The sequence below is a fragment of the Raphanus sativus genome, unplaced genomic scaffold, assembly GCF_000801105.2.
Source record: "Raphanus sativus cultivar WK10039 unplaced genomic scaffold, ASM80110v3 Scaffold2443, whole genome shotgun sequence".
NCBI lineage: Eukaryota > Viridiplantae > Streptophyta > Magnoliopsida > Brassicales > Brassicaceae > Raphanus > Raphanus sativus.
In genome coordinates, this window is record NW_026617751.1 from 1 (window position 1) to 15,531 (window position 15,531).

Genomic DNA, 15,531 nt, shown 5'->3' on the forward strand with positions numbered 1-15,531 from the left:
AGTACTATGGCTAGGAGTTTCCTTTTGTAATAATCGTCTTGTTTGTTATTTAGGCTCCAAGATTTAGCGTGGACAGGCTTGAACCTCAGGATAACCCATCTGAGGTACTTTTAATCAACTTTCTGATCTTTTATGTAATGCTTTCAAGATAATAGTGTATCAGTATTATATGTTTACGGGATTATCTTTTATGTTTTTGGAGCTGTTTTTTTTTCTTTCCTATCCAGCTCATTTCGCTTATTAGCAAACTTTGTGGCTCGCTAACTGTGCACTTTAGTTCTGAAGTGGAGCTTATTAGACCAAGAGCCTTAACCTTTGAGTTTATCACCTTTAAGAATTTTTACCTTGTTTGTAGTTTTCATCAATTGTTTTAGCTGTGTAGAGTTAAGTACGTTAATACTATGGTCTAGAGGAGTATGGTTTCTTTTGCTGTGGTTTTAGCTTTCCACAAATCGGTTTATGCATCTGCAACAAACTTACTAGCTACTAAGTATGGTGATTCCTGATACATGTAAACATTGAATCCCTATCGAACTGTATGATTTCAGGCGAGAGCGCTCATCACAAGGCTCACCGAGGAAAAGAACTCTGCGGTTCAACTGAACAATAGACTTCAACAAGAATTGGTAAGGAACTTTCACCTGGTCCGTGTTGTATACCAACCACTACCTGCAAATTGGTCAAGCACTTTCATAGCTAGCTTCCCTGGTCTTAATGATGAAGCCATTTTCTTTTGTTTGTTTAATGATTTGCAGGAGCAGTTGAAGCGTGGAAGCAATAGAAGCCAGAGTGGTGGTGGAATCCCGTTCATGTACGTTCTTTTGGTAGGACTAATAGGCCTAATCTTGGGATACATTATGAAGAGGACATGATCACGTTGGTAAAACTATACTACCACACCCACATCAAAAGTGGCTTCCGCAAAAAAAAACCAAAAACCAAAAGACATGGAAAAGAAAATTCAAAACTGTGTCAGAATGACATTCAGTCTTTGTCTTTATCCTCTTTCATTTCACCTTTGGTTGAATCTCAAACCTAGTTGCCTTAGAGTATTGATTGTGTTACGGTTTTCATAAGACTTTTTTTTCCAACATTTGTAATCCAAAAGACATAATTTTGTTTCTGTGTGTTCTCTCCTCCTCTTAACTTCTTCTCGTCTCCGTTTTCTGTACTTGTTAGAAATAAAATAAAACATTATCACTGAACAATAGTTTGAGGATGATAAAACTCTAGCTGAGCCAGAGGGTTTAGGCCAACCGCTAATTCTATCTCGCACTTCTGCTAAAATACAAAACTCGCCGAGTAATTCAGCTAATCACAGACATACACAGAGATTCCGACATGATGATGTGATGAGTTTCAAACAGAACACTTCCCTTGTTCGGTGTCTTAATTTTCTCGCGTCACAAATTCAGAAAGGCAATGGCGTCTTTTGTTGAAGTCTGTAGGTACAACAAACCGGTACCACCGGTTTTATCGACTTCTCTCTCTATATGCCCATGCCGTGTATCCATTAGGAAAACCCTAAATCTCCCACCTTTCGCCGAGTATACGAGCCTACGTCTGGTCCGTGATGCCAAAACCAACCCTTTGCTTCGTTCCCTCCTTGGTCGGATTCCTGTTAAACGCCGTTTCCTCACGGCCGTTAGTCGAGCTGAATCAGACCATCTTGGTGATGGCAATTCAAAGGTAATAATAACTTCATATACTAGTAAAGATTCAGTTTTTAGCTTAATTGTTAAATTAAGGGTAGTAGTCTCACTTTGTCTGATTTCAAATCCACGATTTGCAGAATGTGGAAGAAGATAAGCAGAAGAAAGCAAGCCAGCTTAAGAAAAGAGTCATCTTTGGCGTCGCCATTGGGTTACCTGTTGGAGGTGTTGTGTTAGCTGGAGGATGGGTTTTCACATTAGCCTTAGCAGCTTCTGTTTTCATTGGTTCTCGTGAATATTTCGAGCTCGTTAGAAGTAGAGGCATAGCTAAAGGAATGACTCCTCCTCCTAGATATGTATCTCGTTTTTGCTCTGTTATATGCGCTCTTATGCCCATCCTTACACTGTAAGTTCATTATCTCCAATTCCAATCCAAGACTTTTTTCTTGTTGTTGTTGTTGAATGCCTCCTTGAGACTGAGTTTATGGAGTTAATCTTGTTCAGGTACTTTGGTAACATTGATATATGGGTGACATGCGCAGCCTTTGTTGTTGCAATGGCTTTGTTAGTACAGAGAGGAAACCCGCGTTTTTCTCAGCTTAGTAGTACAATGTTTGGCTTGTTTTACTGTGGCTATCTCCCTTGTTTTTGGGTTAAGCTTCGTTGTGGTTTAGCTGCTCCTGCGCTCAACACTGGCAAGCTCTCTCTCACCTCCTTTTATATCTCAAAAACATAAAATCTCTTGAGACTTTCTCCTCCTTTTATTAGGTATTGCAAGGACTTGGCCAATTTTTCTTGGTGGTCCACCTCAGTGGACAGTTGGACTTGTGGCAACGTTGATCTCATTCAGTGGTGTAATTGCCACAGACACATTTGCTTTTCTCGGTGGCAAGGTTAACAATAAAGCTTTTTTTTTTTTAACTAGTGATAACCGCCCTCAAGCTGAGTTTAACAATAGAGAAGTTGCAGGCGTTTGGTAGGACACCTCTGACTAGTATTAGTCCCAAAAAGACATGGGAAGGGACTTTTGCTGGACTTGTTGGTTGTATAGTCATTACCCTTCTACTCTCTAAGTCTCTGTCTTGGCCTCAGTCTCTGTTCAGGTTACTTAGTTTTATCTCTCTATCTAAACTCAGTTTCTTTCTTATCATTTGCACGTTTTGTAAATTACTTTCTTTGATTTGTATCCTCAGCTCTATTGCTTTTGGGTTTATTAACTTCTTTGGGTCAGTCTTTGGTGATCTTACTGAATCAATGATCAAACGTGATGCCGGGGTCAAAGACTCTGGTTCACTTATCCCTGGACATGGTAAAAATCTCCCACACTAACATACTAATCAATACATAGATCATTCACAGCTCCTCTTAATAAATCTCTCTGTCCATGGTGCAGGTGGGATATTGGACAGGGTTGATAGTTACATTTTCACCGGTGCATTAGCTTACTCGTTCATCAAAACATCCCTTAGACTTTACGGAGTTTGATGATGATCTACGATAGCTTCAAGAAAACTTATTTCAAGGGGCTCCACGGTACAACCTAGCTGTAAAAAAATAAAAATATGGTGCATTGTTCAGTGTTGTTGCCATTTGAGAGATGCGGAAGACTTGTAGGAGGTGTGAAAAGCAGAGTATGTGACTATCTGGTTCAGTGCAACTACCGGTTTGGGTTTGGTTAATGTTTTGACAGTTGAGTTGCCAAAGCTTTAATTAGTATTTAATTTTGTATTCATAGGAATTTGGTACTCCGTACATAAATGTGATAAATTCTTAACAACTCTTTTTATTTTTAATGAAGAAGTGTATGATAGTTTGACCTTAACTATATATTACACTAAAATTATTACATGATTAACGGCCGAATTGCAATTATTTTGATGGTGATGGGTCTACCACCACTCCACCATTAACGCTGTTCTACAAAGACGGGGGCATTTAGTCTTTCATTTTGTAACTTTTGTTGGTTCCATAATATGAACCTTTTGTTATAAAATGGATAAAAACTAAAATGGGTTATTAATTGAAAAAGGAAAGTTAGAAAGAGTGACTAAAAATATGTAGGGTTGATAGAGAATGCGTTGTTCCCAAGCAGACTTTTAAAATCGTGTGACAAAGAAAAGTGGATTAATTTATTTTTAAAGAATCAAAAGATAAAGAGTAACAAAGTTGAAAGAATGAAGAAATGATTGGGAAGAAGAAGATATTGGTGGAGCCATAGAGCGAGAGCATCGGCTTAAGATTTTGGTATCTAACAAAGTTTATTCCTTTCTTATGAAATGTCACTTAACTTGTACTCTTTAAACAACATTCTTTAGCATTTTGTAAAAGTGTAAAACTATGGAAATAAATTATAAAACACTATTTGTGAAACCACATGTTGTACATCTAAAATGAAGTCTTCCCTTCAATAATTATATATCTACTGATTATTTAATATCTTGTAAATTATAAAAAAATTAAAGTCTTAACATTATTAATTTATTAATATAATACTACTTAATTTGATAGTTAGAAGCATTAATGCATACTTCACAAAAATCATTTAATACATAATCTATGGGGAATATAATTTCACACAAATTATATTATGTTTTCATTCATGATGAAATGTTGTGTGATGTAATGTTTGTAAGCACGTATGTGTGCATGAACCGGTGGTTCCTAATAATTCGCAAAGTAAAATTATGAAGCTTTCTTTGGCAGTCATGGAGACAAAAGTGTCTGTTGTCGGTTTGGCTCCATGTTAATTCACGTTATTATATTTCTAGATTAATCTCATATCTTATTGATGACTGTTTAGTTTTAAAGCTGTAATAACTAAAGCTGATAGTGCTTTTTTATATTGTCAAAAAGCTGATAATTTCGAAATTAGGAAACCAAAACAAACAAACAAAATTTTATACTCCTACAAAGTAACATGCAAACCTCGATCCGCTACTAGAGAGTCTAGAACAAGATTACAGACCATTATCGAGTGTTTTAATAGTTCGGTAAGATGCTAGTGGATTAGATATAGATCTTATTTTAGTAAACAAAGACGTCAATAATTGATATAAATAGATATGCAGGGTTAATAATTACACTATTTGTTTCTTTAATCCAGCCAATGCACAAAACTACACGTTTTTAAGAAATATTAATTCTCTTCGTGACAAAAATATATTAATTCTCTTACACCGACGTCATAAACCTAGATCGATCTTAGTTTATTGAAGCGGCTGGTCCCAAATGAAGACCGTCCAATTTAGTTAACATTTAAAAGTTCTATAACCAAAAACTATATAATATTAAGCACCAATAACTATAGGCCCATGTGATTTCACTAAGAAAAGTCGTATTACAATAATGAACATGTATTACTATATGATATTTCTTAAAGCAAAAAGCTTAGGAATACAGTTAAGGGCTATACTTTTAATCCTTCAATTAATATAAACAAACTGTACGTAAATTAAAGTCCTAACCTTTTATATGACAGAGAAAAAAATGTTAGGGACCCGAGACGATTAAACAAACATTCAACCTTGGAAGCTCCAAAAACCAAACGAGAAACCTATTAGCTCCACTTTGTGGTTTTATAAGTTTAAAACTGTATAGAAATGTATTATAACAGTTTCTCTTGCATGTACCGTGAGTGTTTCACTATCTTCTTGTCACATTCCAAAGGTAAGATGAAGTTGTTTCCTGGACTGTTATTTTATGTGTATTGTATTTCAGTTTTCACCATATATGCAATCATGTATGAACTTGACACTAGAATAAGCTCTTAGACATAGTTTTCCACAAGTCTTATTCAAGTAAATAATTAGAAGGCAATCAAATATTAAAAAGAGACAAGTCTAAATTAGACTGTTTGTAATTTAGTCTAAACAATACAGTCAAGCTCCCTCAAAGCAAAATATAATCCATCGGATATGAAATAACCATATCTCTTAATTTCTGTTTTTGGATAAGAGATCTATAGATTGCATAAACTCAAAAGGACCAAAATAGAATCTAACAAAAGGAGATTTTTGATTATATATCCTTACTTCCTTCAAATGTCAACACCACAGTTGAAACTAAGAACAACATTGAACAACATAACAACATTTTTAGAAAATAAAAGAGAGATAAAATCCATTAAAAACATGAAAACTAGCTGAGATGCATCTGGTTTCTACTAACAATTCCAAGCAGAGACGCTAACAAGTTCTTTCCTTTGCCAGCACATGACAAGCGAAGACTGTCTTTTCTCAACATGAAACCCTCTCACCGGATTCCTCTGCATCAAACACTCCGCCTGAGTCTCCGCGGTCTGACTCAAACTCGCCGGAGTAAACCCACATTGTGTAAACAAGCTTCTCCATGGCGGAGATCTTTCAATCCAACGGTGCCGTTTCATCAAAAGCTTCTCGATAGAAGGCTGCACCCAAAACCTCTCAACACTCGAATCCTCTTGGCTTTGATTGGCGTCGAGAGACTCAAGGAGAGTGGTGTGGTACTGAAGCGCGTGGATCACAGCGTTAGGAAACGGCGCGTCGTTGCGGTCACATCCTCTGTCGTAGCAAACGACGACGTTTGGAGATATCTGTTTGAGAAAACGGAGGATTAACGGAAGGTAACCGGGGACAACGGAGCTTATAGGAAGGTTCACCGCGACAGCTTCTTTCTCCGACGAACGGAGAGAGAGAGGCCAGTAAGCTGGGTTCAGAAGAAGCTCGAGGCTCAGCAGATCCATTTCAAACGGAATCTTGAGTTCTCCGGCGAAGCTTCTGAGATTCTCCTCGGTGAATCTGAGCTCGAACTCGTCGGAGACCGTCGACGGAGGAGGAGCGAAGACCGTTACTTTCAGAGACGAGCCTCTGTTTCTCGCGAGCTCCTGCATTAGAGACGACCACTGTCCTCCGTATCCGACGTCGAAATCGATAATGTGGATCCGGTCGAAGCCTAAGTCGAGGATCGATTGGTTGGCTGTGAAGTTGACGAACTGGAGAAACGGCGACGTTTCGGAGAAGGCTCTGTAAGCTGCGATTCTGAGGATGAGATTCTCGGGGGTGAGTAAGGGTTGTGTTGGTGCTCCGAGCGAGAGGAGAGCTTCGGAGATGTGAGAAGCTGCTCTCTGAAACGGAGGGTTCTTGTTGTTGTTGTTGAAGCTAGTGCTGAGATGGTGATTGAGCCGCGCCAATATCCCTTGCGCGAGAATGGTGTGGTGGTCGCCGGTGGTTGCTATTAGCTCCGCCGCGTTGAAGAGCTGTTCGATGATGACTGACTGGTCATCCACAGCTATTCCCGGCGGCGGAACCGGAGCCAAAGCCGCCGCTGAAGACGGGATTCGTTGCTGGTGAAACTGAACCGGAAACTGGTATAGTTGAACCGGATCGGAGAATGGGAAAACCGGTTGATGAGATCCGGAATTAAACCGTTTGGCCGGGGGAGGGTTAGAGAATAACGCTTCTGGATTCGCAATCTGGTGAGTTTGAGTTTGGTCATGAAACGGGAAGCTGCAAGGTAACAACTGGTTCGAACCATCAGTAACCGGAGCTGACCCGGATCCGAATCCGAAACCCGGGTCGAGAACGCCGAATCCTGAACCCGGATCCATGATAAGCCTCAGGATGCTTTGTTCTTGAGAAGGTGAAGAAGCAGAGAGGACTCCATCGAGGTCGTCTAAACCCATTTGGCTACATTTATCATCACCGGCGATTGCGGTGGCGGTGACGGCACCACCGCCGTGAGAGGAAGACAGCGTCGTGTTGGTGGTGGTTGAAGAGTGAGAAGCGAGAGGACTAGGGCTCCTTAAAGCGTCGAGAACAGACGTCGGTTCTTGTAAACCACCACGGAAAACATAACCAAGATCTTCTTCTTCTTCGGTTCCGGTTTTGTTTTGATTAAACCGGATTTTGTGAGAATCTGTGTAGTAAGAAGAAACACCAAACACCCCCTCCCCTTGAAATTTTTCAAAGGATAAGGGCATGGCCTCAAACACAGTAACAAAGAAAAGCTTATTAGAGAGAGAGAGATCTCAGAACAGGAAGGCAACAAAAGAAGGAGAGAGAGAGAGGGTGCGGTTGTGTAATGACGAATTTTTCTTTTTATTTTGTTTTTATTATTTTGTTTTGTTTTGCTTCTCCTTCTCCTCTATGTGTGGCTTGTGTCTGTAGATGTACTTATCTACATATGTACCGTGTTCTTGTGCCATCGTTGTCGACTCTCTTCGCAATATGCAGCGCGTGACTCTACTCTCTCCAATTCATTTTCCTCTCTTATTTGTCACCATATTTGTCTTATAAGCTGTCAAATTTTTAGTTTTTTTTTGTTGCTTTGTTCTGGAATGTTGCCTTGTATAGTAGTATTATATAAATCACCCTTGCCACTTTTAAGTGGGTAAATTAAATGGCTCCTATGTTGGCTCAACGAAAGAAACAATTTATAAACTTTTTTATATATAATGTTATAAATCTTATTTCTCTTGCTGATACAAGCTCTAATTCCACAAACTTTGTAAAATTTATAACAGCAAAGTACTAGTTGGTAAACATTTTGTGGGGTTTTAAGCTTAGTAAACTAAAACAATTTATAAATCTTATTTCTCTAGCTTATATAAGCTCTACTTCCACCTACTTGTAAATTTTATAACAAGTAGTAGTTGGTAAACATTTTGTAGGTTTTAAAATTAGTAAACTAAATCATTTTCATAATGGTGATATAATATTGATGTAAACAACCGATTTGATCCAATTGGATTGATAGAATTAGGCTGATAATTAAAGTTTGAAGTTTAAAGATTCATTTGAAGCATTGGTAATATACTTATATGATCTTTAACAAAAAGGTACGGTTAAATGATTTTGTTAATCTAGATTTTGTCAGTAATATATAAAACATAAGATCTAACATAATAAATAGGTTAATAAAAAACATGTGATCGAACGTTAAAGTAAGAGTTGTCTATTTGGAGATTTATAATTTACACAAATTAAAAATTAAAAATTTATCTTTAAAATTATGATTTGTTATAGTTTTAACTATTTAATATTCATTTATAAAAAAATCATAAAGTCAATTCCACTGTTTAAATATTAATCTTTAAACAACAATTTTAGATTTTAAATTCAAGTCCTATGTTATTTTTTATTAAATGTATTTTTTGAAAGTAGTAATAAATTTATGGTACTTTAAACAATTCTTTTTAATTTATTTGTCATAAACAAACATGTTTTTACCATTTATTTTTGAGCAAAGCTACATGTTATTTTCCAAAAGTGAAATGAAAACATTTATACAATAATTAGAGAAAATAAATTCCAGCGCACAATTCAGAATGTACATTACAGAAGAGTTTTTTCTTTTGAAAAATTCAAATGTTTTACTAGTTTCAACGTACTTTATATATGCAATACTTTTTAAAATAATGAAAAAGAGGCGCGTAAAAAAATCATTGATCTGAAAGACTGAAACAGTGTTATTAAAAAGAAAATCTTACAAATGCCGAGGAAGCAGAGCAAAAAGACGAAACTGACGCAGATGTTTCATTACTACTTATTAACGTGAATTCCCAACTCTATCCTCTTATACCAATAAGAGACACTGCAAAGGTGAGAGGGACACTATGGTAGTTTTGTGGGAAACAACTCTGGCAGGTTGGCTTTGGGCCTTGTTTTCGAAACTAAATCTGACGGACCGGTGCTCTATTTGAGTGTCTCTCTGTGTGGCTTTTTGAAGATTTTTTGAAAACATCGAGACCAACTCTTCAACGGCTGTGATTCTCTGTCTACCCATAGATCTAGTGGCTCTAAATTATGTTGGAAGTATTCATCTTTTTGTATTGTTTTTCTAAATAAAATCTAAGATAGGTGGTTGTGTGTTGTGTCTATTACTTTAACTCGTGATTAAAAAGTTGTTAATGATAGCATGTGTTAGTTAAATAATTAACATTATTTTATTGGAACGCTAATTAATGCATGTTTTGGAAATAAATCACAATTGTATTGTTTTGATTTGTTTTTTTTTTTTAAAATGTTGTTTTGATTTGTTTTTTTTTGTTTTTTTTATAACCGTGGGGGTTCCCAGGCGGTAAGTCCAGACTAATCCCCACGAGACCTTCCATCTGGGCACGCACGATTATAGGCGGGAAGGTGGCCAAGGCGACTCGAACCCAGGACGGGCACTCCAGCTGGAGTTCCATTACCACCAGGCCAAGAGCTCTTGGTTATGTTGTTTTGATTTGTTAAAATAGTGTTTTTGAGGTTTTAAGGAAATACTTGCATTTTGCATGGAAACAAAGGTTTAGCGTTTCACTTTGTTGTTTAAGGATCAATTTGCATGGTTTGACAATGATCATCTAATAGATTAGTTCTGGTCAATGGAGATGACAATGCTATGCCCAAATACTTCAACGCACTAAAAAAAATCCATTCAAATAATGAATCCTTAATTATTATGTTAATCTTGTCGATCGTTAATAATACAGCTAAAAATTATATAATTGATGAAATTACAAAACAAAAACTTAAATTTTTTTACATTAGGTATAAGATATTGTCGGCACTAAACAACTGTGTTGGGAACCAAACTTATTTTCAACTAGTATAAAACAATTTATTTTCTTGCCAACATAAATCAGTTTAATCGCACGGTCCCAATATGTTGTTCACAATTTCTAGGAAAATTCGTGGTAATGAAACACCTCGATGGATCACGCTAACATATTGTTTTTTTTTTTGGTTTAAGCTTGTGCTTCGAAACCTGATCCGGACATCAAACGATATGATTTAATAGATCATCTTATTATTAGGTCGACCGCAAATAAACCGCAGATCAATAAATTAATTAATTTTATTAAATAATAATATATTAGTTATAAAAATATACTACATATTTTATGTTCTAAAAATATTTAGAAAAAAACTTATTTTTCTTATTTTATTTTCATTCAACATACATAAAAAATTCAGATTATTTATATTTTTTGTAACAAGTTAAAAGTTACGATATCTAATAAAAATAAAAAGTTGAAATCTATAAGTATTTAAATGTGAAATGTAAATAGTAAAATTAAACTTTAAATAAATAAAAAGTTAAATATTAAAATGTATTAAGAGATTATCGGTAACAAAAATAAACTAATACCGACCTAACTACACCAACTGATATTGATTCTCTTTATTATCATTCATTTTATTTTTTCAAATGACATAAATATTCATCAGAATCTTAAAAATCACAAATAAATAACAAATTAAATATTGTAAATGAAATTCATGAAAAATAATAAAAAGAAATACATAGTCGATATCCGGCTGTAAAAAAAATATTATTAAAATTTGAACACTTCACTTTTTAATAACACAATTAAGAAATCTAAAAAATAAAAAAATTTACTTATTAGTTTAACTGGTGGTTCAACCGATTACCATATTTCGGATTTTAGTAGTTTTTTGAAGGTTTTACTGGATTTTTTTGAATATTGATTTTTTTCTAAAATTCAAACCAAATTATATTCGGATCACTGGATTTGTCGGTTCAAGCATGAGTTCGAATTGGGTTTCAAAACATTATACAACTATAAAATATTACTAACATTACTAATAATCAAGTGGTCCATATATGAAAGTGGAGTACGTGAAAATCAAGCTGGATTTCCAAGACAAGATTGAAATTTTTGGTTGCTTGTGTATGAATGTAAAGTAGACATGGTTATTATGTTATTGTTATGTATCAGAATTGCATTAAACGAACCGTTTATATATAGTATCTTGAACCAGTAATAATCAGAAAACTTAAAACAATTATTTTTGAGCATTGTCATTATGAGAGACATAGCCTATTTCCCAAGACAGATCACAAACCTCCATGTGAGTAAGTTTGTAACTCTTGTCTAAGAACAAAAATTAGAATTTGATCTGCGTTTTCACGCTAATGTTTAATTAAACTTTATGTTAAACGTAAATTTATAAAGCACTGATTTTATAAAAATATTTCATGTATATTTTTTATATTTTGTAATTTTCATATAGAGTAAAATATATTATTTTATAATATACATGTTTGATAATACTTTTTTAATTTGTACATAATATTATATTATTTTTTATAACTTGATGCAATTTAATGTAATTGTACTATTCATATATTAATTTCTTATTTTTTGTTAATTTATTTTAAAATGAAACAGTATACTAAAATTTTTAATTTCTTACATTAGTTTTCTATAAATTATTATTAATTTTACAATATATTTTTAAAATTGAATTCTATAAATTTTTATATTTGATTAAACTAAATAAAATAAAATAATATTTAGAAATTTATTTATATTATATATACTATATTTCAGTTTATATTTTTATATTTACCGTAAAAACAACAATCATTGCAATTAATCAATTTAAATTGATTTTAAATACAGTGCATAATTTATAAATAAAAAGAAATAAATTTATTTTAAATATGAATAGTTAAATATGTAAATAAAAAAAATCTTTAATATATTATCTATGTTTTCAAACAGTTCATTGTTATATATGTTTTAAATAGTATTAAAATGCATCTTTGTTTTAATAATATAGATGTGCATCGCATTAAGTTATTGTTTAGTAGATTTTTGTTATTTTCAGAATACAAATAATCAACTTGCTTATTCAATCTTCAGGGGTGGTGACTAGCTAGAGAAGGGACACCACTTACGTGCCACTTGTGTAGATACTCACGTATGTATATACTGTGTATATGTCCTATGGTGTAATTGTTTCTAAAATTATAGTATTTATTTCCCAAGGTTCAAAAACCAGCACCGGTAGAGCAGTGAAGTTGGACCTCGCACCTAAACATGAGAAAAATGAAAATTAATCGAAAATTATTTTTTGGGTTATTTTGATATTTTAAAATTTAATTTAATTTAATTTTTAAATATAATGTTATGGAATAACATTGATTTTTAGAGTTTTGGACTTATTCTTAATCAAAATTAATTAACTTGTATAGTTAAAATATATTTTAACAATATTTTATGGATTAGTTTTACTGAAAAATCTTTTTTTTTGGGCAACATTAATTTCATTAACTAAAAATAAAAAGGTTTAGGGTCCACCCCAATACAAGTTCGAAGTGGGGAAATTACGACCCAAAGAAAAGCCCATAACAGATGATGGGTTTTGCAAGACAGATTTGCAGAGACCATCTGGCTCAAGATTCTTTGCGCGAGAGATAGAGAAAAAAGCGATTGAGATAAACGAAGCTGCAAGACCTTTGATGCCGGCGACGACTCCAAATATCTCCTTTGGTGCTAGCTTGCTATTAAGAGCTTTGATGAGCGTTTGGTTATCCGAGAAGACAGTGAGGTCTTCGATTCCGATGAGGTTTGCATGTCGGAGACTTGATCGAACGGCGAGAGCTTCAACCAACAGAGGTGATCTAACAGAATCCATCACTTTCGATCCTTTACAGATGGTGGGTTTCTGATCTCTGAAGATCCAACCGAGACCCGAGCGTTGACTGTCTTTATTCCATGAAGCATCGGAGAAGCAGCAGATGGAGTTCTTCAGTTCCGGATCTTTGTAGTGCCACTTTGAAGCCTGTGGTTGTGCGGTTTGCTTCTGCTGAGTCGTTGATTGTGCAGCGATCCACTCTCGAGCCGAAGTCACTGTACGGAGAGCTATCTCTTTGATTGATGGGCTCTTGCCTTCGAAGATGAGTTGATTTCGGGATATCCAAATCTGCCAACAAGCCCAGGGGAGAATGTTTGTTGATATACCTGAAGGAGGGAGATAGGGTATACGTTTGAAGGCCATCAATACCGCCTCGAAGCTTTGAGAAGTAGCTAGGTGAGCTACATTGGCAAGAGGTAATAAGCTCCAGATTTTATTTGTGAACTGACAAGAGAAAAAGATATGCATAGTTGACTCACTCTCTCCACACCTTGGACAGGTTACTGTTGTATTGATGCCTCTTCTTTGTAGGTTGTTTCCCATTGGTAGAGCTCGATGAAGAATGGACCAGAGGAAGACTTTGAGCTTTGGAGAGCAGTGTTCAGACCATACAGTTTTATGCCATTCAAAGGAGGGAGTTACAACCGTTCGCGTACTCTGAGACTTGCTTCGAGTCATGGCTGAGTGATATCCAGATTTGGTTGAATAAATGCCGGACGTTAGTGGTTGCCAGATAAAAGCGTCCTCCACTCCTAATTGACTAGGTTGCAAGCAGCGAATGATCACTAGCAGTTCAGGTAATAACTCCTCAATTCTCTTTACATTCCATTGTAAGTCGGTTTTACTGAAAAATCTAAATCATAAATTAAATAGTAAAAGGTTTGAAAAAATTGGATTGAGAAAATAATTAATCGGATGACCATGGCCTACCGGATACACGGAAGAATAATCAGTATAGACGGAAAGTTTTAAAAACAAAAGTATTTCCTATTGTTTTATATTTAAATTTTTATAATTCAAATTCTTAATAGCATATCTTTAAAACCCAGCTTCAAACTTGGGGTATTATACATCACTTTTTATATTTTTTTTTGATGTAACATAGTAAGGCACACTTTTTTTTACTAGTAAGGCACTTTATATATGTTGACATAGAAATCTAATAAAATAATTATATTAATAGTTTCATTTTCTCAATGGAAATATCATTAATAAACAAGATGAACATGGCATACATATTTATATTGATGTTATGTTCCTAGTTAAATGTTTTGTGGACGAAAATAACAAACACAGGAATACAATAATGGTTCTTTTGTTATGACAGCGACCACCACAACAACACAAATGGAATGATCTATGATATTATTGAAATTTTTTTTATCTATTTGTCATATTTTCATAATTTTAGATAATTATATTATTTTTTTGGCTGAGTCATTCAATCAGTAATTTAAATAATAATATTATTTTAAAAATAATTATGAGTAAGAGGTAAATAGAATCTATGCTATAAATCAACTTCTATAAAATCGGCCATCATGTTTCAAACTAAACATAAATACAAAGACTCTGTAAACCAAATTGATAATTTAACATCCATATAGACAATAAAAATTGATATCTTTGATAGAGCCGTAAAAAAAACTTGAAAAAGCTACCATTACTCTTCAATATATATGTACAGTGACCAAAATATTTTTTTATTAAAGAGGCATAAACTTCTTATATTTTAAATACAAGTAAAATAAACAAAATAAAAATAAACAAAATATTCTTTTTTGTAGTTTTCTTTTCAATTCTTTTTTGAAGTTCGTAAATATTTCTGAATCTATTTTTTCTTTAAAGTTTTAGTTTTATTTTTTATTTTTAAAATTTTTGAGCCTTACTGTCTAAACTCTACCCTTTAACTCTAACCTTAAAATGATATTAGTTAACCCTAGGATATAAATATAATTTTATCTATTTAATGAAATATTTTGATCATTTTTAATCTTTGGAAGCTATATTTGTGACAAAACAATTTAGGACTATCCTAAATATTTTTTTTATATTTATTTATTTTCTGAAATTTAATATATATACTAGCGTTTATATATTTATATATTATATATATATATATATATATATATATTCAAATTTAGCTCTTTTAGCTATATATAATTTAGCTCTATATATATATTTTGAAAATTTAATAATATATATTTGATGGTCGAATAACTCAATTATGTCTAGTTTTGAAACATAGCTAATCGCTAGTATTGATTTTTTTTTATAATCATCCAGATGAGCGAATAAATACCCGTACTAGGAGTATGCCAGTGGAAATTATTTGATAAATAGTTTTAAGGATGAAGAAGGCAAAACTTCACAAACTCTAATACAGTTATGCTTAGGAAGCAATTTTTGGAGGTTAATAGAAAAACCGAACATAATATTTTTCTCGTATTTCAAAGGACGGTATTTCAGAA

General features: G+C 33.8%; 3 protein-coding genes across 3 annotated transcripts; 1 reads left to right on the forward strand and 2 right to left on the reverse strand.

The window, feature by feature from the left end:
- The first annotated feature begins 7 nt into the window (after positions 1 to 7).
- Positions 8 to 3,474, forward strand: LOC130505630 (phosphatidate cytidylyltransferase 4, chloroplastic-like). The gene is made up of 9 exons (XM_057000228.1): positions 8 to 104; positions 549 to 626; positions 756 to 1,689; positions 1,793 to 2,058; positions 2,157 to 2,347; positions 2,421 to 2,545; positions 2,622 to 2,755; positions 2,846 to 2,961; positions 3,046 to 3,474. Exons 3-9 carry the CDS (start codon positions 1,423 to 1,425, stop codon positions 3,135 to 3,137), a joined length of 1,191 nt encoding a protein of 396 aa, XP_056856208.1. The 5' UTR covers positions 8 to 104; positions 549 to 626; positions 756 to 1,422; the 3' UTR covers positions 3,138 to 3,474.
- Positions 3,475 to 5,647: 2,173 nt separating this feature from the next.
- LOC108847783 (scarecrow-like protein 27) lies at positions 5,648 to 7,771 on the reverse strand. Its single transcript, XM_018621116.2, has one exon. The coding sequence runs from the start codon at positions 7,606 to 7,608 to the stop codon at positions 5,815 to 5,817; it is 1,794 nt and encodes a 597-aa protein (XP_018476618.2). The 5' UTR covers positions 7,609 to 7,771; the 3' UTR covers positions 5,648 to 5,814.
- A 4,941-nt stretch (positions 7,772 to 12,712) lies between these two features.
- Positions 12,713 to 13,423, reverse strand: LOC130505629 (uncharacterized). Its single transcript, XM_057000227.1, has one exon. The coding sequence runs from the start codon at positions 13,421 to 13,423 to the stop codon at positions 12,713 to 12,715; it is 711 nt and encodes a 236-aa protein (XP_056856207.1).
- Between the last annotated feature and the right edge of the window lie 2,108 nt (positions 13,424 to 15,531).

Bases quoted from the DNA above. Each gene is read 5' to 3' on its own strand.
- LOC130505629 (XM_057000227.1), bottom strand. From the start codon at position 13,423: ATGGCCTTCAAACGTATACCCTATCTCCCTCCTTCAGGTATATCAACA.
- LOC130505630 (XM_057000228.1), top strand. From the start codon at position 1,423: ATGGCGTCTTTTGTTGAAGTCTGTAGGTACAACAAACCGGTACCACCG. The intron at 1,690-1,792 runs GTAATAATAACT...CACGATTTGCAG, and splicing joins TTGGTGATGGCAATTCAAAG to AATGTGGAAGAAGATAAGCA. The intron at 2,546-2,621 runs GTTAACAATAAA...GAGAAGTTGCAG, and splicing joins TTGCTTTTCTCGGTGGCAAG to GCGTTTGGTAGGACACCTCT.
- LOC108847783 (XM_018621116.2), bottom strand. From the start codon at position 7,608: ATGCCCTTATCCTTTGAAAAATTTCAAGGGGAGGGGGTGTTTGGTGTT.